Here is a 25,027-nt window from a genome sequence, read left to right as displayed (position 1 = left end):
CTGTGGGGCATCCTCAAATGGAAGGTGGAGGAGTGCAAGGTCTCTAACATCCACCAGCTCTGTGATGTTGTCATGGAGGAGTGGAATAGGACTCCAGTGGCAACCTGTGAAGCCCTAGTGAACTCCATGCCCAAGAGGGTTAAGGCAGTGCTGGAAAATAATGGTGGCCACACAAAATATTGACACTTTGGGCCCAATTTGGACATTTTCACTTAGGGATGTACTCACTTTTGTTGCCATCGGTTTAGACATTAATGGCTGCGTGTTGAGTTATTTTGAGGGGATGTCAAATTTACACTGTTATACAAGCTGTACACTCACTATTTTACATTGTAGCAAAGTGTCATTTCTTAAGTGTTGTCACATGAAAAGATATAATAAAATATTTACAAAAATGTGAGGGGTGTACTCATTTTTGTGAGATACTGTATATCAGATGCATGGGTATACATGTTTTGTATGTTATTGACCTCCTATTTAAACTTTTTTCCTTCTATGGTTGCAGATCCATTCATGTTGTTGTGACCTGGAAAAAGCAGAGAAATGAAAACACGGCTTTCCAGTGCGGTGACAGCACTGTGTGCTGTCCTGCTCTTATCATCTATAGAGGCAGAAGGTAATAGATAAGCTTGTTATATTGTTGCTGATGCCCATGATTAATGACATGGACTGACAACTCTCCCTTCCAACTACACCTAATTTTCCATTCATTTTTCCATTTCCTTCTGAGTGCTCTTTCTATTTGTCTTCTTGCGTCTTGTGTGAATATTATATTTTTCTCCCCAAACCAAAGTGGAAGAGGTTTTTATTGTGTATCAGTTACACAGGGGCTTGGCAAGTACTCTTCAAGATGAATGGCCCCAGGTAGAAGACACTTGTGTAAGCATGAAATTACCAAACTGGGAGCCCTCGATACCTGGCACACCTCTCCTGCTTGGCACTTGTGCAGTGTGGAACATTCATATATTATTAAATGTTTTATACTGTGTATGTACATGTTAGGCATATTTATTTGGTTTTTATTATGAAATGTAATATGTGTTTCTTAAAGTGCACCTGCAGGTAAGTAGCAAACTGCACAGTAAGCTGCACAGGAGAAGGGTAGGAAGGTAGACAATGCACTTGGGTCTTCTAATTGTAAGTGTTTAGTGAATTATAAAGTATAGTTTTTAAAGGCTACTCTATCCTGTGTACAGTAGTTTCATAGTGCTATAGGTTGGGCTTAACTAGTACAAATAAGTATGGCTGAGTTGGTACATGAGGCGAAGCTTAAAGCAAGTGACAACTAAAATATTTCCCAAAACCCCTCTCCTATCCAGCCAGATCCTCCTTACTCCAATCTCTACCAACTCCCCCACAAAGTTACACATATTCACTTCATATAGATGACAATTGTTCAGTGAATGATATGCCATGTGTGGCAGTTCTGGAGCCTGTTGATTGGCTGCTTAGACCCCAAACACTGCACTGTTGGGAGACAGGTGACATGTCAGGTTCTTAGCTGTTTTCAAGGGCACCTCAATTTTTAGAGTGCAGTGGTGGGGGAGTAAAGGTAAGAAAAGGCACTAGAAGCAAAATGGTGGTGATGGGGGGAGAGGATTGAGAATTTTTTAAGTTTTCATCGTTTTTTTACTCTGCACTACACTAATATAAAACCAATAAAATGAAAAAAAAAAAAAAAAAAAAAAAGAACAAGCCCACTGCCTTACTTCCCTACTCTCCTCCTTCTTTTGCAGCATACAATTTTTTTCTCCAGGACTACAAGGGCAGTATACTGACATTTTACTTGTAAATGTTACTGTAAGATCTTAGTTTTTAATAGTTACTTGAAAAAAAAGCAAATATTGTGGGGAAGCTTGCTTGCTAGCAGGTAGCATTGGCAAGCTTGTCTCTGAATGTATTGTGAAAGAAACCTCTACATAGACGCCACCATGAATGTGCAGAATGTATTTTGGCAGCCAGCATCTCATAGCACTGTTTGGAACTAAAAAGCATAATTCTGTTTAGATTATACTAAAATGACCAATTGATTAAAAAAAAAAAATAATGTAAAAAGTGCTGTATACATTTGTTACACCCAAAAACATATTTTTATTAAATATTGTCCTGTCATTCTTGTGCACCCCTAATGGGAAAAAAATATGTGAATTATAATTATATGCACGGATATGTAGATAAAGCATGTTTGTTCAGTTAGACCCCTAGCTTAAGGAATCAGTAGTTTTCAGTGTGGTAGTTTGGTCGATGGAGATTTAAGGTGCAAAGAATATTGCTTATAGTATTCCAATTCTGAGACTTTTGAAGACATCTTCTTTATTCTTATCAGTTTTGTTGTGATAATCCTTTACAACATGTTAAAAAGATTAGACTTTAAGGTTTCAGTTTCGTTTAAAGGTTAATGTTACATGTAAAATGATTTGCCTATGTAGGGCAACACAACAGGTTTACTTTGATGCCAGCCCAACAAGCTGCACATACCTACTTTCTCTTCAGCCCCCTTCAGTCATGGAATAAGACTATGCCGGTTATCTGAGAGGCCAAGAACAGGCATTGTCATTTTGGAAGGGAGTAAGTTACATATTTCCCAATACCCAGAAGCACTGGGTATTTATTTTTGCACCCGGGGCCCAATGCAATGGAGGAAATATCAATGTATGCTGCTGCTGGAGCTGCCATTTTAGAGAACCTGTTGTTTTGTCCTCTATGGCTAAAGTTCAGGTTAATTTTAAGAATACGTTAATATAAATGTAGCTCTCTAGGCAAATATCCTTCATTTTAAAGTTTGGATAACTAAAATACATAACTTATTAAACTAATAATTTTTAATGTAGATGTCAAGATAACTTGCTTAGACACAGTGGGAAAGCATGGGAACCTCTGTCAAGTTGTATTGTTCTCTGTACCCCTGTTAGAGAGATTACCCGTCATTATTATCATCATTTTTCTGGTGAGAATTGTCAATGGGATAGATAGTGAGTGAAATCCACAGTTTGACACTTAACAGAAATAGAAATATTTTCCAATGGGGACACCTGTCAAAGGTGGGATTTCCCCCTCACGTCCTGGGTTTCTTCCTTACATTGGGGAAATGTCACTTGTTTCCTGTGATTTACCGTATTTATCGGCGTATAACACGCACCGGCGTATAACACGCACCCCAATTTAGGTGGGAATTTTAAGGAAAAAAAAACTTTTAGGAGGGAAGTTGAAGGGAAAAAAAACTTACATTTAAATGCCCATCATTGCAGCCTTGTCAGTGCAGCCTTGTCAGTGCAGCCTTGTCAGTGCAGCCATGTCAGTGCAGCCTTCCCCAGTGCAGCCTTGTCAGTGCAGCCTTGTCAGTGCAGCCTTGTCAGTGCAGACTTCCCCAGTGCAGCCTTGTCAGTGCAGACTTCCCCAGTGCAGCCTTGTCAGTGCAGACTTCCCCAGTGCAGCCTTCCCCAGTGCAGCCTTCCCTAGTGCAGCCTTCCCCAGTGATCCCAGCCATCCGCCGGCGCCGAAATACACAGAGCCGGTCCTCGGCTCTTTCCGGCGGCTCTCGTTCACTTTCGGCTCCACTCGTAGTCCCGAGCGGAGCTATCCGAACCTAGCCGAGTAGGTTCGGATAGCTCCGCTCGGGACTACGAGTGGAGCCGAAAATGAACGAGAGCCGCCGGAAAGAGCCGAGGACCGGCTCTGTGTATTTCGGCGCCGGCGGCGCCATTTTCAAATCGCGGTCGGCGATTTTGCAAATGTGACAGGTCGGGATCGCAGGGGATCGGCGTATAACATGCACCTGCGATTTTCCCCTGGTTTTAAGGGGAAAAAAGTGCGTGTTATACGCCGTTAAATACGGTACTTTCTCTTTGGACAGTTTTACTCCACATTCTTGAATTTTCTTTCAGCTCACGCACATTCCCTCTCACGTTCTGGTGTTTCTTTAGAACAGGAAGTCTGGAAAAATCCCCTCTGAAGAGGGAATAGACAACCAGAAACCTGGCAGTGATTTTAACCCATCTCTACTCTATCCAAAACATAATATAAATTTGGTGTTAGGCTTTAAGGAAAAATTGTTCCGTTGTCTGCCACACCAATTTAGATTTGGAAGAATCTCATCACTTGATATGGACAACAATAATAAATCTTTAGTTGGCAGTTTGATGAATAAGGCTGACTTTATGTGGCAAAAATGTTAAATGATTGATCTTGGACATGTTGGAAACTAGATAGGGAAAAGAGTTCTTGTACTTAGTATTTTCCACTGATGTCATAGGAAAGACCATTTAAGGCAGTCTAGCATTGCAAAATTTCATTCTCATAACTATTCCATGTATATTTACTGAAGACAGGACATAAATGGGATTAAGGGTCACCTGAGTACAACCAATCTACTAGTAGGCTAGACACCTGTTGACAGCATGCTTTTATAGTCAGCCATTGTACCAATTTTTACCATTCCAAAATCCACATTCAAGTAACTGCATGTTCTTTTCTCACACAAGTACTAATTTTTCAATAATACATTTTTCAGATGCTGTCTTTGGTAAACTAGTGATGTTTTGATAATCTCTGAAACTGAGGTCAAATAACTTTCTCACTTAAAGGGTTAAAATCCGTTCAAGTATTTTGTTCTGCATTGCAAAAATTTTATCTTTATTTCTCAAGTTAAGGGAATAATCTCACAACCATGTTTGGCAGTAAAATTTATATTGGAGAAGCTGCTGAGCTGTGCTGTTTGGTGTATATGGTATGCAGATGATAATACATTAGGACAACATTAGACGTGTGTTTATATGGAGGATATTCCTGGAATGTACTGTTAGACTCCTGTAACTAAGTGAAGCCTTGAGTTAGTGCTGTGCTGACAAGATGTACATTAATGAAATTTAAATGTCATGATCTGTATATCAAAGACATTTCTTTAACTATATTCTTTGTTAATATCCCTTAAAGGGATCTTAAATCATAGGGTGTGCCATTTTTTAATATTGTGAGGCATGTAATGTTCTCGCTATAAAATTATGAATGATACATTAATTAGAGTCTATTACTATTTCTATTTATGAGATTTTATTCGAAACTTAAAAGCGAAGGGCATACATTTTTACATAATGACCACATATGCATTGAAAGGACCATTACTGTTTTTGTCCTTTTGAAATAGTCTTGCACTCAGCATTTCAAGCATGATATATACAGTATTTCCTCGCTATAAAACCAGATTTTTGCTTTTTGTCAATTTTTGAATTGCTTGTTTTCAATCGTTTATTATCTATATAAGTGATGGTCAAAAATATGTTTTAATGGGTCTCAGGTACAGCACCTGACACTTCCTGGGGGCAGCACAAAATGTAACACACTTCGATGCCTTAAAATTTGAGTCCCGCTGTATTTTTTTTTGCAGCGAGAGACAGTGGGAGTAAAATAGGCCCCATGGTTAGTGTCCATGACAGTAATAGTATCTCCCAGAAATGCTGTCAGTGGCCTTAATTATAACACCTAGCACCAATGGATGCAGAAATAACACCCTGCATTGGAGTCAGTGACTTCAAAATAACCCCCAGCATTGGTTTTAGTGACCACAACAATAAACCCCAGTATTGGTGTCAGCCACCACAATAATAACCTCCAGCATTGGTGCCAATATTAACCCCCAGTATTGGTGTCAGTGGCTGTAGTAATAACCCCAGAAAGATAGAAGGGGAGAACACAGGAAGCGTCACCTAAGTGCAGTGTTAAAATTAGGGTTTTAATGGCAAGGTACATAAAAACACTCACAAGAGATAAAAAGGACATAAGCTCATCTGTTATCCGGTGGTCCAACGGGCTCCTAGTTTCCAGAAAGGGCTCCAATATGTGGCTGTGTAGGTAGTGTATCCTCAGCACGTCCTGAGGCCACCAGGAGGGCAACCAGAACCAGGGTGGAATGTATGGAAATTACATCACGAACAGTGGGATTACATCCGGGGGGAGCTGTTACAGTGGAAGAAGATGGGCTGGCAGCATATGCCCATCTTCTTCCGTGCGTTCTGCGCTGGTTCAGGGTGCCCTCCTGGTGGCCACAGGACGTGCTGAGGATACACTACCTACACAGCCATGCATTGAAGCCCTTTCCGGGCACTAAGAGCCCCCTGGGCCAACGGATAACAGATGAGCTTATGTCCTTTTTATCTCTTGTGAGTGTTTTTATGTACCTTGCCAATAAAACCCTGATTTTAATACTGCATTTAGGTGGCACTTCCTGTGTTCTTCCCTTCTATCCTTCTGTATACAGAGTTAGCTCTCTGAGGACAGCAACCGCCTTTACTACCCCACCATTTTATCTCATGGACTGATGATCCACTTATGAACTGTTTATAGACTGAACACAAGTGATTTTTATTATTTTTTTGTCTCAGTTACACTGTCTTTTGCACTAACAGTTATTGATGCCATTGTAGTAATAGCCCCACATTGATGGTCAGTGTCAGTGCTGTTAACCCCCCCTTTAACCCTAAAACTGCATCAAGGGTCAGTGGCAGCACTGCTAACCCCCCCTGCACAGGTGAGTGGCAGTGCTGGTAATTCCCTCCTGCTTTGATGGTCAGTGGCAGTGCTGTTAATCCCCCTCCCAGCAGTGCTGGTCATTGGCAGTGCTAATAACCCCCCACCTTAATTTATGGTCAGTGACAGCGCTAGTAACCCACTTCCTTTAAAATTTTCTGAAATCTGTTATATAGAATACAGTCATCTTTATTCTCTTATTGCTAAATTATATCCATCTTCCAGGGAGGGTAACCTAATATATATAAAAAAACACAGAAGATATTAACTTTGCTGATTTTATATGTGAGATATTTGTCTGACAAAAATGTTTCCAAAAATGGTATTCTTCTTTCTTTCCTTCTTGTTCTTGCTTAAAATTTTTTGGGTGTGACAATTGTTCACTTAATATCTATATTGCAAAATCAAGATCTGAACTATGAAATGTAAATTTTCAGTGTGAAATGCTGGTCTGTTCAAAACACTGCACTTTAGGAGGACGATGTATTACTGTATTAAGCTTCACTACAAGAGTTTTCTCTTTGCCTTCCACATGTTTGTTATACCTATAGAATGGGATGACTGGACTAAAGTTGATAACATTGATAATTTTTGTCTGGTTTACATAACATTAAATGTGATCTCCTGGCATTGCAGTGCACATATTCAGATTTTCTTTTAAATCAGCGATTTGAGGCATTACAAGACATTTATTTATTTCTTAATCCAGCAAAATGTATGAAATGGATGCAGTATGAGAATTGCAGTCTTTAAATAGGAATTTGATACTCATTTGGTTGAATAGACCCTAAAATTCTATATCCTACCAAAATTTCTCCTACAAGCAACCATAAAATGGTATGTTCCTGCACTGTTCCGCCCCTGGCTCCTCCTCCCTGCTGAGTGCTAACCATAGTAAACCATTTGCTATGGGGACACTTATGCCGGTTTGCTCCCAGGCTGCGCTCTGTGCTTCCATTGACACACAGAGCGTGGCTTAGCCCTACCTCCCCCTTCTTCCTCACTGGCTGTGATTGACAGCCAGTGGGAGACAATGGTTCTGTGATTCAATGGTGCTGTCTCTGAGCCTATGAGGAGGGAGAGACTGGAGAGAGTCGTTGGATCTAGATCGGGTTCAGGTAAGTATAAGGGTTGGCTTAACTCTCTTAACCTAAACTTTTAAAATAATCTGTTATCTATAACCTCACACAAATAAATTAAGCCTTAACAGCTAACCTATTCTTATCCCTCCCCATAAGTTAAACTTAAAGTGACAGCTTTGTTTTTTGTTTTTTAATAAAATATTGTCTTACTTGCCTAATGTCATACTTACCTGCTCTGTGCAATGATTTTGCACGGAGCAGCCCCAATCCTCTTCTTTTGGGATCCTCCATTTAAGGCCTCTCCTCTTTGGCAAGTGTCCCCTGGAACGCCGTTTTCCATTGGGGCACCCATATGTGCTCGCTCCTGAGCCATCCTGCCTGCATCTATTGACATAGAGCGGGTGGCTCAGCCCCATCCCCTGCTTGCTTAGCACAGCATTTGATTGACAGCAGTGGCAGCCAATGGCCCAATGAGGAGGGGGACAGCAGCAAGAGCCACTGCTTTTGTGCACATCGGATCGGGCTCAGGTAAGTATAAGGAGGGCTGGCAGTTTTGCTGCACAGAAGGTTTTTCACCTTAATGCATAAAATGCATTATGATGAGAAAACCTTAAGGTTTTAGAACCACTTTAATCCTTAAATCTGACTCCTTAAGCTCTGATCCCAACTCTTACCCTGATTTAAACCCAAAGTGTAACCCCTCACCTCAGCTATTGGGTCTATACCTTATCGGGCCAAAACGGATTAGTTCTATTGCAGAGCAATACAGGTAGTGCCATAAAGATATTAAATTGCAGTGCCTGAAATGCCATGCCGCACAGTAGAAACATTGTTCTGTAGTTATCTACAGTATGTAATCTCAGTGGTCTTGGGCTACTGTATCTGTTAAGATATAGTTGAACTTTTAGATAAATATTTAATCTGAATGACTATATTGCAATACCAGTTTTTCCTGCATCAGTGCTATGGCCTAAAAATGAAAATCACAACGTTTAGTGCTGTAAAGACCAGGGGTCCATTTTTATTTGAAACTAGAAAACCTCTTTAAGAAAAAATTGTATAAACTTGATAAAGAACATTTTTGCACATGTCTGTTAAAACAAAGAACTTAAAATATTTTATTTTTTGCTTGTATGTTGACACCATAGGCTCAGTTCACTCACCTCCAACAGAGCTGTTATTTTGTAATATGATTTTTTTTTTCAGCTACATGACTGTTTTCAGCTCATTAGAGTTTAGCGAATTGAGCATTATATGTTTTTGAAATATCTTGTGGAAAAAAAGTGTGCTCAACCTTTAAGATAATATAGACTCATCAGCCTGGGATAGTCACAGAACCGGAACATTTGAAGTACAGGAATTGTCATGACATTGTATATGTTTAACAAACTGTTTTTTCTCCCAATAATTCTTTGTTAAATCTGGAAGTATTCTGACTTGGATCTTTGTATGAGTCACATAAAAAGGTCAAAACAAAGAGGGATAGTTACATATTTAACTTTTTCCCTCACTGTGAGATGGACACATAAGCACGCAGAGAATTAGGAGTTTCTGCCAAGTTTATGCTGTTTGACGGAGTGCTGTAAGACTGCATAAGGAGGTGTATTCAGCAACAGTTCTCCATGGAGGTTGTCTGAACCCAAAAGATGTACTGCAAGATCCATATTCCCACACAGGTTTGCAGAACTTTCAGACACTAAAGATTTTTTCCCCACAGTCAGCTTTTTCTTGGAATACAGCCTTTTGGAGATAACCCAGTTGGGCTTACACTGTTTTCGGGCAGTTAAAGCCTAAGTCATCTGCACAACAGGTCAAATTGATGTCCAGGTTGGTGCCAAATCTTTACAAAATACTGATACCTTTTAAAGCATGCTCAGGTCAGGTGTGTCTGCCTTTGCATTAAATTTGTCCTGAGCCGCTGCTACCGAAATAGTATTTTATAATGATATTCCTTAAATCCACTTCTAAGCTTAAAATGCCTATAGAGTAATATGCTGTGTAATGGTAATCGGCTTTTGCATGACTAGAACTAAACATCAATGCATCAGGTAATTATAAAACAAAAGTATATAAAAAATATAAACCAAGCATGCATGGATGTATATTTCCAGTGCATATGTAGAGAGAAGAAGACCAAGAGTTCCGTTACTAGTTTAAAAATGAAAATATTGAAATACATGTTCATTAAACCCTGATAAGTTTATGTTACTTAACAGTTATGCTAGTACAGAATAAAATACTTGCATCCACATTTAAATATTTTAGGTTTAAAAATGCATATCTGTTATTCAGTACTCCATAAGACCAAAAAAATGAGACCTAATTAAAAAAAGTTTCCACTCCCCGAAATAAAACAGTTCCTTACCTCTGATATTCCTGACCATTCCTATATAAAGAACAGAGCCTCCTCCCAATAGTCCCATCAGTAGACCACCATTGGCAAGCAAAATTTGACTTATTAAAATACATTGGTTAGCACTGAGATTTGCTGTTTTTTATGATCATATTACACCACTTTGTGGGAAACAGACACACTATAGGGAATAATAATACCATTGGAAACTCCACAATATATGAGGATCTCATAGGTGATTCAAACCAATGGTTTGCTTGCTATATTGAATTATATTTTCTGATGAAATTAACTAAGATCACAATATAACTAAGTTAATTTGTAATAATTTTCGTGAAGCAGACCTTGCAGTAGAATGCAAGGTCCACTTATACTGCCTGGGCCCACTCCTCTTGTATAAATCAGTAGCAGAAAACAGGTTCAAAATGTACCTGTAAGGAAAAACGTTATCATACTTACCTTACCAGTGTCTTCCACCCATGATAACTAGGCGGGATAGACCTCTTGGTTCTGGGGAATACTGCTGAAACCTCAAGAGAAGATGTTCTTGCAATGGACTATCTTCTCAAGAGATTTCACCTAATCTGCATTCCTCAGGCATCATCTCAAACAGTTGGTGACGTGCCCAGCGATCGGCAAGGCTATGGTAAGGTAAGAAAAAAATCTATCTTTTCTCTTTACAGGTACATTTTGGACCCATTATCTGATAGGTATTTTTAGAGAAGCAGGGGGAAATATAAGTGGACTTTGATAAAGTCTTATATACTTATAAACAGTCTCTATATAGTACCTAACATATTTCTAGATTAACTGAAGGGCATATTGTTAAAGCATATGGCATTCATCAAATATACACTGTAGGTGAATCTTTTTTGTCATTGCTTTTCAATATTCAGTAAATGATTCACTGCCAGTGAATGTCTGGTGAATGGCAAATTCACTGCTTTCAAAGTATGTCTTCAAGATTTTTTAGCGTCAGAAGACATTTTTCCAATGCAAAGAAAAAAATCAATAGAATCAATAGAATCAAAATGGCCTAAAATCATTAAACAATATCTAGGGTTGTCTCTCTATACCTATGCACTGAAATGATGAATTGCGCATGAAATTGCTTCTTCAGTTAAAAAAAAAACAAGCTTACACTATGCAGTGAGCTGAATAAGGGGGTTAGGTATGGCTTCCCTCAATGCCCAGTACTGGTTTTTCAATGAACATTCTTAGAAGCACTGGATCAGATACTAGCCACTGCTTACTAACTTGAAACTTAGTGATATCAAAAAAATTTGTTGCTCCTAAGCTTTAGGATATTGGGCCAGATTTCTGCTCCATGAAATCTTAGAAAAGCACCTGCGTACTGCCTTTAGGGTTATCACTGTGCTTCTGTATTGGCAATGATTTAAGTAAAAAGAGAATATCATTATAAAATAACACCAAAAGTCTGTGTGTAAGGTAATCTGTACATAGAGGCTTTTAATCATTTTGGGGAGCTCAAGCAAATCTTGATTTCATGTGTATCGCATGATGCCATGAAATGATCAACATGCAGATAATTTTTTTAATGCTCAATCATACCTGTCATCAACCATCTGATTTTTTTCCCCTTGTGTGCAGTTATATGTGGGTTTTAGTGCCATCTCTACTGTTTGTCCGCAATACTCTAAACATCGCTCATCAACATGTTGTGATTCTGTCTTGCCACCATTAACCAGTGTTTTGTGACAATCCATACTTGCATTTTGATTTCAAAATGCTGTGTGTAGTATGGACCTACTGTCTGCCTGTTACAAAAACACAGTACATGTTGTATTTAGAGGACTAAAGTACTATGTGCCTACAGAACACTGTTGTAGCACGTGACACTGAACATTAGTTTGATATATCCTATCAGAAACTCTTATAAGGCAACACTCTCATAGTAATACAGTAAATGGTTATGTTAAATTCTTTATTACAGTAATCTAGTTGAGCAAGTCACCCTTGCCTTGATCACCATCTGGCTGAAAATATGCCTATTATTGAACAGATAAATCATAAGATATTAACAATGTATCTCACCTTCATTTAATATCAATACATACAAGGTTAGAGAAAAATAGATTTTCCTACATTTTTGTGTTTTGGCATGATTTGCACACCTAGCATGTAGAAAATGAACAATTATTTCACTTCTTACTACTTACTGTGATTTTATGTGTTTATATGTCTAAAACATATTTTCTTTTATTCTTGATTTTGCTGATCATTCTGGGATGATTAAGCAATTCAAGAAGTAAGTGTTTTGTGCTGTGCATTGTTGAGTTACATTATGGTGATTATTGTCAGCTTGAATTGTTTCCACCGATAGTCTGTCATGGTGTTGGAAACAAACATATGCAAAGCTTTGCTGTCTATAAGCTTTGTGTGTATGCTGTTTTGTATTGTCTGTTGTTAAGAATGCCTTGGTTCGCGAATGTTATTGCATCCTTATAGGCACGCCTTGTTTCTTCATGTGCGTCCTATTCCTTTAAAGGGAAGATCTCATATAACATATATTCTTTGCCTTAGATTGTAGTCAATAAAACATTTGTCTTAAATATTTTTGTAGTTTTTTTTTATCATTTTAGATATGTATTATATTATAATATTCTAGATACATATCTATAACCAATAGCGGGAGAACCTGTCAATATGGAAAACAGTTTAATCTGTACCATTCCCGAGTAACTGCTGTGAGCACATCACCAACCACCAGCTATATATATATATTTTTTTTTTTACAGTCTTTGTGTAATATGAAACAGAAGGGTTTTACTCAATGACACTGATACAGCTTTGATTGAATTTTTTTTTTCTCACAAATCATCTGTATAATGCGATAGGATACAGCACAATGCTGTGCTTTTCTGCACATTACACTCACAGCAACTCTTATTTACACATATATTAAATGATAAAAAAGCAAAAAATGTAAAAAATTTGCACAGACTGGCAAAAATATGTTCATTAAACAAAACAAACATGACTCTTTAAAAATATATAGATCACACTGATTCCCTTTAAAGTATCCAACCTAGTAAATTGCCTTTCCCAAGATTTGCTGGATGCAATAGCATTTGCAGTTTGGCTATGTATTAATACATCTTCCCAATGCTTTCTTTCAGTTGGTCCACCTACGGATATAAATTTTGAAATAGTAAATGAAAGCACAGTTCGAATGTCATGGCAAAGACCAGCTGAGAGGATAAGAGGTTACAAGATTACTATTGTTCCAACAACTGGTAAGGAAAGCAAACTTCCAAAAAAATTCTTGCATAAACCAGGATGGAAAGAAATGAGAAAGGAAAATAAGGGAAACAAAAATGTTGTAGTATATATAAAACTGTCTATAATGTTCCTGTCGCCAACATGTGTTTTGACTATTAGTCAAATAATAACAATGGTCAAGCCATATGTTGGGACAAATGCACTATTCTGAATTTGCTACAGAAGAGCTCAGTGGTTACACTGGCACTGCTTGGGTTATGTAGTGGAGTCATGCCATACGCATGTCCCAAAATAAGATAAGATACCCTGGCAGTGAGATTTCTAAAGCCAGAAAACATCAAAATCCAAAGCTGTCAGTCCCCATATAAGGTTTAGGCATTGCTCAGAATATTTTATTCAGTTGGGGAGTCCAGGTCATTTCTGAGGAAGTGTCAGAAGATGAAGGTTTAAAATGAATGACAAAGTATGTTTTGGCATTTGCACATCATTTATACAATTTAGCTGTTCTAAGCCTCTGTTTTATTAAATATTTAGTTCTGAATGTTTTTTGCCTTATATGAGCCTAATGGAGACTTACTAAATATTATGTTGCTAGATTACAGAAGATTATTATTATTTAGACTTTTAAGTATTGCTCTGGTAAGTAGTAACAAGCTGTTTTAGAATAAAACAGAAATGTTAATACTACACTGTTAGAAAGATTGATGGACATGTTAGTCATGGTCCAGGAATCCAAAGAGAGAAAACTTATGTAACTTCTGTCCTGTTATATAAACCACTATTGTAGTCCACAGTGTAAAAATTACTTTTATACTGGATACCCTATTGTATACTGTATATTTTTTCTGTTTGCTTGTGAAAATACCAAATTCTCAAGAAACTAGTAAGGAGAATTCTTGTTTTCTCATGCTCAATTTGAAAAGCAAGTTTATTTAAACCACTGATTGCTTACACAAATATTTGTAAAAGGCTGGATTCACACCACTCGTGTTGCATTTGACATGCAATGATGCGCACTAAACACACTTGAGATGATGTGTGTTGACGTGTGTTTTTGCGTTGATGTGCTTTTTTTCTCAGAAGTAGCCAAAATGCTTCATCTTTTTATTCCTAGGGCATTTTGCAGCACATTGCAATATGTTGTAATATGCTGCTCTGCAGTTAGATGCAGCATGTTAATTTTTCATCTAGTTAGCAACAATGCAGTGCACTGGTATAAACTGGGACCACAGATAACAATATGTTTATCGTATCATTGCGTCGGGGCTGTGTTGGGCTCATTGCTATTGCTGTTGATTGGTGTGGGTGGGCCTTAAACATTTGTATATGGCTATGTACCTTAACATTTTTAAGATTGCAAATATCAGACATATTAAACCAACATTGACAATGAACTGACCTTCTATGGGTGACAGCTTTGTATTAGAAATTGTTTTGCATAGATAAAACTAAATCAAACTTACAGTATATTGTTCCTCTGTACTTTCTGTAGTTTTTAATATATTGTTGATAACTTTTTTTATTTACTTATTTTATATAAACTGTGCAGAATTTTATTCATTCCACACGTCCCGGAGAAAGGGACCAAAGGCTGCTTCAAAGGCAGTTTTTTCCTTAAATATGTTTCCAATATTGACTGAGCACTCCTAGTCATTTTTACTAGGTCCCATCCTTCATTTTTGTACCCCTAGTTGAATTTTTAAAGGAAGTGGTTAAACTTGTTTTCGCCCCCATCATCTCATCAACCATGAGCTTCCCAAACTTATCTTTCACATTTTCTTTTTTTTTATCATTTATTGCTCTGGTTTGGATCTACATTGACTTTTACAGTATGGGTCATCTGGTTTGGAAACTCCCGTTGTTTGCAGATTCACAATTTTTAAACCACAACTATTTGAACTTTCCAGAAGTTCGCACATCTCTATTCACAATACTTTTGTTAATAATTGGTTAGACTCTCTACTATAAATCTTTACTCCTCTGCCAGTTAGATTGACTCTACCTATCAGTCCGTGATTAGTATTGATACATGCATTATTACTTTGTAAACCTTATTGGATATCTATTATAGGTTGAAATTTAAAATGCTGACGCCTAATAAGTGTTATTTTAGTAGTTCAAAAAAATTTTTTTCAGTTAAACACTGAATCTAATCTAATTATTCTTGTTTTACCTACGTTTGAGGAAGCATGTTTGTTTGGTTCTATCAGCTGTCAGAGCTTTTACTATTATGTCCCAAATTCTACTAAATACTACACTTCTAAATTAGGTTTAAACTGAATAGTCAAATTATGTTTAAATCAGTTGAGAAGTATACAGGTATGTTGATTATGATGATGATAAATATACAAGGTTTTAACATGAAATGGGGGAGCCCAATGAGAAACATTTGTCTGACTAGTATTTGCTGTACAATGCTTTACTTTAATGTTTTCCAGATGGACCTGCAAAAGAACTAGATCTTCCAGCTTCTGCAACCCAAACTGTGTTAACAGAACTTGTACCAGATGTTGAATATGTCGTCACAATCCTTTCCTATGATGAATTGGAGGAAAGTTTACCTGTGTTTGGCCAACTTACAAGTAAGTACTCAAAAGAGATACATCATCTAAATTTAAACAATTGTACAGTCCAACCAACTTATTACTAACATGTTCACAGATGGGACTACATAATCATTATGGAATGTAATATTGTAGACTAGTCATTAGCAATCTTATAAAAACAGAAAATCTCACGTGTTTGAAAAAATGTTTGTTGTAGCAAACACACAGTTTCCCTCTATATTTTTTACTATGCTCTAGATATATAAGAGAAAGCTCTTTGTTGCAATGGCTGACATTGGCTTTTCTTCTTTTAGATCTGTTAATATATGAGGCCCAATGATTAGTGGTCTTAAAGTATATCTAAAGCTGTCATGTGTCTTGGAAACTTTAGCAAGACAGAAAGTAATGGGAAATCCAAAATTTCACGTAGTTACTGGAAAATAATTAGAGGGGATATCTTTCAAATGGCATACCAATGATAAATATCTACAACAGGTTTTATGTTATGTTTTATTTTTACTTTTCTCTACTATGTCTCTGAGTCAACACTGTAATGTTTAGCAACACTGTAATGCCAATGATGTATTGGTGAAATGTTGGTTAATATTTCAAAAAGTAGGGCCATATTTGCAATGCTGGAACCCTATTCTAGCATGACCTATAAAAACCTCCATAGAAAGAGCATAGCTACATGAAAACAAATCAGAAACACTATGGAAAACTATGTAGTCTTAAATTAGCTATAAATATCAGAAGCCATGAACACTTTCCTATAAACACTCTCACTCAATTAGAGAAATAGGAGAGTTCAGTTTTTCATCTTGTGAAAGAGATGTTGCTTATGGTATGGCTCCCCTGACTAGAATTCCAAGAAGCCTCTGAATATAAACATTATTCAAAAACTGTCTTTGTCATACTGGACATCTAAAATTATTAATCTACAATTGAATACCACTAAGTGGTTAGATTGGGTCTGAGGCAAACCATTAATAATAACCCTTTTATTTATTATTTTTACTTTTCTTTAATATATTGGGCCTGTCATTGTCCACATGAAATATTGAAAAATTCTCATTGACACTTTTTAACTGGTAAAGTTATTTTTGGGTAAACAAAAACCCTGGGGGAGATATTGAACCAGTCTCCCAAAAGATCAAATAGCACTAGAAAAAAAGAGAGAGCAAGAGCTTTGGGTACTACTGAAAATAAAACATCAAAAAACTTTATTAGCCAATTATCCCTTAGAATCCCTCTAAGAACAAAACCTCTAAAAGCACTTAAAATGTAGAAACAACATTAGCCATGGATGACCATTAATTAACAAATACAATGAGCATATGTACAAAAATTAACAGATATTGTCAAGTGAGATACACCTCTAAAGTCCCACTGCAAACCCTAGTAAATAAAATATCTGTTCATCCCTTATTGATGAATGTACAATGCAGTAATTTAATCTGCCACAGTAATAAGGTCAATAGAAACATAATAATTGGAATGGAGCATTAAATGAGCACAGGTAGATGAATCCAAAGAAATAACTTATGGGAAACACACCAGGGGCTCTAACCCCCAGAAAACAAGAGGGTCAATGTGGTAATGCTCTGAGGACTGCCAATTATCAAACAATCCTTATAAAGATGCATGTAAACAAGAGCTGGCATATTTTTAAATCTTGGCCAATGTATGTACTGAATAAACATAAAAAGGAATAGCCAATAATAATATAGTCAACAGATATGTTTCAAATATCCAGAAATGATATACAGTGAGGGAAAAAAGTATTTGATCCCCTGCTGATTTTGTATGTTTGCTCACTGACAAAGAAATGATCAGTCTATAATTTTACTGGTAGGTTTCTTTAAACAGTGAGAGACAGAATAACAACAAAAAAAAATATCCAGAAAAACGCATTTCAAAAAAGTTATAAATTGATTTGTATTTTAATGAGTGAAATAACTGCTTCGCAAAACATGACTTAGTACTTGGTGGCAAAACCCTTGTTGGCAATCACAGAGGTCAGATGTTACTTGTAGTTTGCCACAAGGTTTGCACACATCTCAGAAGAGATTTTGTCACACTCCTCTTTGCAGATCCTCCAGGACCTTAATGTCCTTTTTCTTGAGCTACTCTTTGTTTTGGGTCATTGTCATGCTGGAATACCCACCCACGACCCATTTTCAATGCTCTGGCTGAGGGAAGAAGGTGCTCATCCAAGATTTGACGGTACATGGCCCCGTCCATTGTCCCTTTGATGTGGTGAAGTTGCCCTGTCCCCTTAGCAGAAAAAGACTCTGAAAGAATAATGTTTCCAACTCCATGTTTGACAGTGGGGATGGTGTTATTGGGGTCATAGGCAGCATTCCTTCTTCTCCAAAGATCTTGATTTTGGTCTCATCTAACCAAAACACTTTCACCCAGTTCTACTCTAATTCATTCAGATGTTCATTAGCAAACTTCAGACGGGCCTGTACATGTGCTTTCTTGAGCAGGGGGACCTTGTGGGTGCTGCAGGGTTTCAGTCCTTCACGGCATAGTGTGTTACCACTCGTTTTCTTGGTGACTATGGTCCCAGCTGCCTTGAGATCATTGACAAGATTCTCCCATGATGCCTCACCGTTCTCATGATAATTGAAACTTCTTGAGGGGAGATCTTGCACGGAGCCCCAGACTGAGGGAGATTGACAGTTATTTTGTGTTTCTTCCATTTGCGAATAATTACACCAACTGTTGTCACCTTCTCGCCAAGCTGCTTGGCGATGGTCTTGTAGCCCATTCCAGTCTTGTGTAGGTCTACAATCTTCTCCCTGACATCCTTAGACAGCTCTTTGGGCCATGGTGGAGAGATTGGATTCTGATTGTTTGCTTCTGTGGACAGGGGTCTTTTTTACAGTTAACAAGCTGAGATTAGGAGCACTCCCTTTAAGAGAGTGCTTCTAATCTCAGCTCATTGCCTGTATAGAAGACACCAGAGAGCCAGAAATCTTGCTGATTGATAGGTGATCAAATACTTATTTCACTCATTAAAATGCAAATCAATTTATAACTTTTTTGAAATGCGTTTTTCTGGATATTTTGTTGTTATTCTGTCTCTCACTGTTAAAATAAAGCTACCATTAAAATTATAAACTGCTCTTTTTATTGTCAGTGGGCAAATGTACAAAATCAGCAGGGGATCAAATACTTTTTTCCCTCACTGTATCATGAGTATCCAGTTTTGAATAACAAGCCCACCAAGGTCAGATGTTCAAAATATATTAGAGCACACTCCATTTGTTAAAATAATGTAGGTAACCACATCAGAAGAGAAAGTCTAATTACATTGTAGTAGAAGTTCTGCAAAGTACCAGAAAAATACCAACTCTATGTAACTTAAATAAAGATATTCAGTATGGCTAAAGTGATATATCATATTATATTGCCTAATGTACCCCATGAGAGTTGATAAAAGTAATGGTTCACTGAAGTTCAAATGTCACTGTAGTGAATGAATGACCCATAAAGTTGGCATATAAATTCTTAGGCATATCTGAAGGCAAAACCCAGCCAGCTCATAAAGGCTGACAAGACAGCTGAAGTAATAAACTCAGACAAAAGAAAGTTCAAAGTAACGTTTGTGTGCACGATGTGCCATCTGAAAGTTCATAAGGTAATACTGAAAGCAGAAATCACTAATGTAGGTGGTCAAGTAAAGGAAAGGTGAGCAACAAAGCCAGTGCCTTGCTACATGTTTCTTCACCACTAGCAGGCATTTTTTTCAAGCCAGCTGATGTTGTCAAGTGATATGGCTAGTATAGGGGCTAAATATAATGCCAGGGGACTTGTACAAATTATGTACATGATGTCATCACGTTTAGGACATCACGACCTATAAAAAAAGTCCTGATAAATACATGCCAGGACATGATGTTACAAGAAGTCTACACAAATTCCCTTGCAAAGTGCACCTTCACTTGCAAAGTGAAGAGCCTATTTGCCTATAGTAAATCAATCAAACAGTACCTACAATGCACTAGTCTTCTCCACAACCTATTGTTAATCAGCTAAATAGAGACTAATGTAAACAATGCCAGTATTAGGACGTTTCTCACAACCACCATTCAACCTGCCTTGGGCATTCAAATGTCATTAGTGAGGCAGGAAAGAGAGAAAATAAGTTAAATATTGCACATAGTATACTTTTACTGCCCTCCTACTTACTTGTATAAAGCAACATATGGTTGTTGCTATAGGGCAGTGGTTTTTAACCTGGGTGTCGGGACCCCCTCGGGGGTTGAATGACCATTTGCCAGGGGTCACAGCCCAATCCTGGGCTGTTCCTGAAGCCCGCACTGCTCTCCCAGCCTTTTCATGGCCGCCCAGCAGGGCTGTCCCTGAAGCCTGTGGCCTCCCAACTGGGCTGTTCCTGGAGCCCGCGGCCGACCACTCAGCCTCTTCGCAGCCGCCCATTTAGTTCACTGGAATAGCTGGGGGGCAGAGACTAGAGGTCAGCTGACTGGTGAGGAATGTGAAGTGAGAGGGGCTGGAGGAGACCCTATCTCCTCATTTCAGCATATGAATGAATGAATGAATGAATGAATGATTTGTAAAGCGCTGCAAATGCGAACTGAATCGCCTCAAGGCGCTAGGTGTCACTGCTGCGAGACACCACAAAGCTGGAGACACAGTGAAACCGGAGTAACACTACCTGTGATTAGAATTGCCATTAAAAGTCCCCACTACATTTCAGATCAGCAGATGACCTTGATCGGGCTTTCACATTGGAGAGACAGGAGCAGCTCTTTCAGGGCACTTTGCAGGCGCTATTTTTAGTGCTGTAGCACCTGCAAAGTGCCTCAGTGCGAAAGGGGTCTAACTGTGTGAGAAAAACATTGTGGGTAAATCTTATACCCATAAACCCATGTTTTTTCCTTGTAATTAAAAGGGCTGGACTGGAAGGGAGCATTTGTCTTTTAGACACATGCCCCTTCTATGACACTCCAGTGCAGCATTTTTATTGGACAGCTGGGGCTAATGGTACTTTACCATTGGTCAAAGACTCCAAGCTGTCCATTGAGCTCAGTGCCTCTGACAAGAAGTGAGGAGAGGTACTGTGAGCTCATCCGCTCAGTCTGCTACAGAGTGTGGCCGCTCTGTATGTAGCTTCTGACAGGCTGCATAAGGATCCCTGTATTTCCAGAACCATAGGTCGTAGGAACCCCAAATTTTTACCAGTGGTGGGGTAGGACTTAGGCTACCTACCCTAAGTGACCTCAGGTCACTGAGCTACGACCCTCAAAGCTCAATTTTATTTTTTATTTTTTTATGTTCATGGCTCTGCCTCCCTTGCCTCTCCTGACTGCACATCCCTGGAACTGTGTATAAGGGGAAACATGTAGCTTAAATGGATAATTCATATTTGCCACTGTCCAACCATCTTCATCTAGAAACTCCTGCTACTGTGTTTACCCTTCTTGGAATGCTGTAGTCTGCCAAATATACTATGAGCATGATTATATTTAATTTGACTGCCAATATACTGGACTTTAGCAGAATGTAGCAATGCAGTTAGAATCTGAAAATACAGATTATGGTTCTTCAGGAACAATGGGGTTTCCATTAAAAATTGGAACCCTGTTTTAATCATTAACACAAAAATATAGTTATAGAAGTGATCAAAACATAATTCCAGTTTAGTAGTTTTTACCATTTAGATTTTCAGTGCTTGTGGTAAAAATGAGTGATCATAAAGTATACACAGATACAGATGTGCATCTTACTATCTTATATTTCTATTTAAGTTCAAACAGGTGGCCGCGTGATGACAGAAGAAAAGAAGTTTGTAACTTCAGATTCCCCACGTATGTATTCTATCTTACGCCTTGATTAAATGTTACAGAAACATATGCCTTGCGTGGATATAGATGTTACACAGTCAAGGGTTATTTCACATTAATCTTCATAACTGCTTTCACCTTTTAAGTTATCAAAGGAGAGCCACATTTTTAACCTTACATTTATCTAGTAGGCGCTGAAAGAAAGAATAACCTCACTAATTGAAAAGCACCTAAAATAAATGTACAATACCATGCTAACATTTGCAGCATGATAACAGACAAAACAAAAAAAAGCCACTTACCTGACGCAATAGTATTTCAATAATCTCTTTGCTGTTTTTTTATGCACAGGTTAGATCTGCTTAATTTAGCAATTAATTATATAGTATTAAAAACTAAATTTAGGTAGCTATCTAAGGGTACAGTATCAAAACACCACACATAATATAACTCCATAGTATTGTACATTAGTTACATTATAACTTTTTTCTAATAGATTAAAAGTAGGAACAATTTTAAACATCCATGCTAACAGCAGTGTTTTGCAGTAGCCAGTCAGATTTCAGCTATCAATAGTGTAGAAAAATCTATATAGTTGATGGGTATTTCTGATTGGCTTAATACTTTTTCTTTTGCTTTATAAATATCAGTCTGAAAATAGAGTTTTAGAAAAGACCATTGTTACAAAAATATAGCATTGTATTTACAATAGAAGTACATTAAAATATAATTGACTGAATTTTATAACATTGTATTTGCCAAAATCTTAAACATCAGTAGGAGGCTTATTAGTACCCTGGGCTTTCTAGAATGCCTAGCCTCATGACTGAAAGTATGGAAAGCTATAACTTCTTGTCACTGGCAACATTCAGATTGTCCTTTTTGTCCCGTCATACTGCAAGGCTAAATTTAAATAATAAACTGATTGATTGTGTTGGCTAGCAGACCAGCTCTTATTGCTGTAGACATCAGGGATAAGCTTTCTTTTCAGACACTTTCCATCAGAAGGTTGGGGCTAGTGGTGTATGCGTTTTTATGTGTATATTTGTGTGAAAGTTGGTTGAGGGTATATTGGAGGAGTATGGAAGCACTGATTTCATAACACTGTGGTAAATATTTGTAGCAAACACAAATACTGTGTAACTTCTACCAATGGACTAGTAACAGGCATCTTTTTTAAACCTATTGCATTACCTGTGAAATGCAATCATCTGGCTGTGTGAGATTGCATTCTGTGAGATGTTGTTGACAGTCCCTTAAAAAGCCAAATAAACTGTTTTTTGTGAGAATGACACAAATATTAATTTTCACAAATTAATTTTCACAAAGTCTGCTGCCTCAGTTTATATGATGGCAATTTGAATATACTATAGAATGTTATGAAGACTGATCAGATGAATTAATCCCATAAAAAACATTTCCACTGCATTTGTGAAGGACCGTCTCCTACAGTTGATTCAGCTGCAGGATCGGGGCACCACCAGTGCAGAGCTTGCTCAGGAATGGCAGCAGGCAGGTGTGAGTGCATCTGCACGCACATAGAGGCAAAGACTTTTGGAGGATGGCCTGGTGTCAAGAAGGCCATCAAAGTAGTTACAGACTCAGGGACAGACTAATATTCTGCACAAGGTACAGGGATTTGACTGCTGAGGACTGGGGTAAAGTCATTTTCTCTAATGAATCCCCTTTCCGATTGTTTGGGGCATCCAGAAAAACCCTTGTCTGGAGAAGAAAAGGTGAGCGCTACCATCAGTCCTGTGCTATACCAACAATAAAGAATCCTGGGACCATTCATGTGTGGGGTTACTTCTCAGCCAAGGGAGTGGGCTCACGCACAATTTTGCCTAAGAACACAGCCATGAATAAGAATGGTACAAAAACATCCGCTGAGAGCAACTTTTCCCAATCATGGAAGAACAGTTTTGGTGATGAACAATGCCTTTTCCAGCATGATGGAGCACATTGCCATAAGGCAAAAGTGATAACTAAGTGGCTTGGGTAACAAAAACTTTCGGGTCCATGGCCAGGAAACTCTCCAGACCTTAATCCTATTGAGAAATTGTGGTCAATCCTCAAGAGGCAGGTGAAAAAAAAAATACACATTCTGACAAACTCCAAGCATTGATTATGCAAGAATGGGCTGCCATCAGTCAGAATGTGGCCCAGAAGTTGATTGGCAGCATGCAAGGGCGAATTGCAGAGGTCTTGAAAAAGAGGGATCAACACTGCAAATATTGACTCTGCATAAACTTAATGTAATTGTCAATAAAAGCCTTTGATACTTATGAAATGCTTGTAATTATACTTTAGTATACTATAGTAACATGTGACAAAAAGATCTAAACACACTGAAGTAGCAGACATTGTGAAAATAAATATTTGCGTCATTCTCAAAACTTTTGGCCATGGCTGTACACTGAATAGACTGCAAACTAATTTCATTTTATGGATTGCTGAAAAATTTCAGGCAGCAAGAGAAAATTCCAATTAAAAAAACAATTTGCTTTCCCTAAAGTGAAGGTGAGTCTAAAATAGTCAATAAAGTTACCGTATGCACCAGCTATAGTATGTGGTACACTGTGAAAAGATGCCAGAATCCTCTTAATGATCCCCTGGATCATTAATAGGACTGTAAAAGAGTAGAATAAACTGTGATAGTGGTGTCATACTTGTAAAGCCACCAATAGGCAGGCGACAAATGTCTAATTAAAACAGTTATGCCCTGTACACACGGTCGGATTTTCTGACGGAAAAAGTGCGATCGGATTGTGTTGTCGGAAATTCCAATCGTATGTGGGCTCTATCGGACTTTTTCCGCCGGAATTTCTGACACACAAAGTTTGAGAGCAGGATATAAAATTTTCCGACAACAAAATCCGATCGATTAAATTCTGATCGTGTGTACACAAATCCGACGCACAAAGTGCCACGCATGCTCAGAATAAATTAAGAGACGAAAGCTATTGGCGACTGACCCGTTTATAGTCCCGACGTACGTGTTTTACGTCACCGCGTTCAGAACGATCAGATTTTCCGACAACTTTGTGCGACCGTGTGTATGCAAGACAAGTTTGAGCCAACATCTGTCGGAAAAAATCCTAGGATTTTGTTGTCGGAATGTCCGATCAATGTCCGCCTGTGTGTACGGGGCATTAGGGTTAGAACAGTTAAAGGGCCTTTTTTATCTCAATGCTAAGAATGCACTACAGTAAAAAAAATCTAGCCTTTAGAACAACTTTAAACAAGATAATGATTTAATTATTGATTCTTTGTTAGGATGAGAAAAAAGGAATTCCAAATAAAGGTAAAATGAACATTAAGCTTGTAGAACAGGGATAAGTTTCTCATGGAACCTCTCATATTAATCACTGCCCATGAGGAAGTACGCAGTCTAATGATGGCTACTACCACACCCATATACACACTAGGGCCAGATTTAGAGAAAGCCAATTAATGTTGCTTTTG

The 25,027-nt window shown here is 38.0% G+C and overlaps 1 protein-coding gene across 4 annotated transcripts in view; it reads left to right on the top strand.

Annotated features, from left to right (window-relative positions):
- COL12A1 (collagen type XII alpha 1 chain) overlaps window positions 1–25,027 on the top strand; it is a 264,287-nt gene that overhangs the window by 12,164 nt on the left and 227,096 nt on the right. For 3 of the 4 annotated variants that reach the window (XR_012243891.1, XM_073626810.1, XM_073626811.1), the window contains exons 2-5: window positions 506–616; window positions 13,098–13,214; window positions 15,639–15,782; window positions 21,527–21,586. Coding sequence is in view for 3 of the 4 variants with exons in the window: in XM_073626810.1 (XP_073482911.1) it covers window positions 544–616; window positions 13,098–13,214; window positions 15,639–15,782; window positions 21,527–21,586 (394 nt within the window). In the remaining variant the exon portion in view is untranslated. The remainder of the gene's footprint in view (window positions 1–505; window positions 617–13,097; window positions 13,215–15,638; window positions 15,783–21,526; window positions 21,587–25,027) is intronic. The other variant, XM_073626812.1, reaches the window with a different exon arrangement.

Source organism: Aquarana catesbeiana, linkage group LG04 (genome assembly GCF_042186555.1).
Source record: "Aquarana catesbeiana isolate 2022-GZ linkage group LG04, ASM4218655v1, whole genome shotgun sequence".
NCBI classification, from domain to species: Eukaryota; Metazoa; Chordata; class Amphibia; order Anura; family Ranidae; genus Aquarana; species Aquarana catesbeiana.
This window is presented reverse-complemented; position numbering and strand designations above follow the sequence as displayed.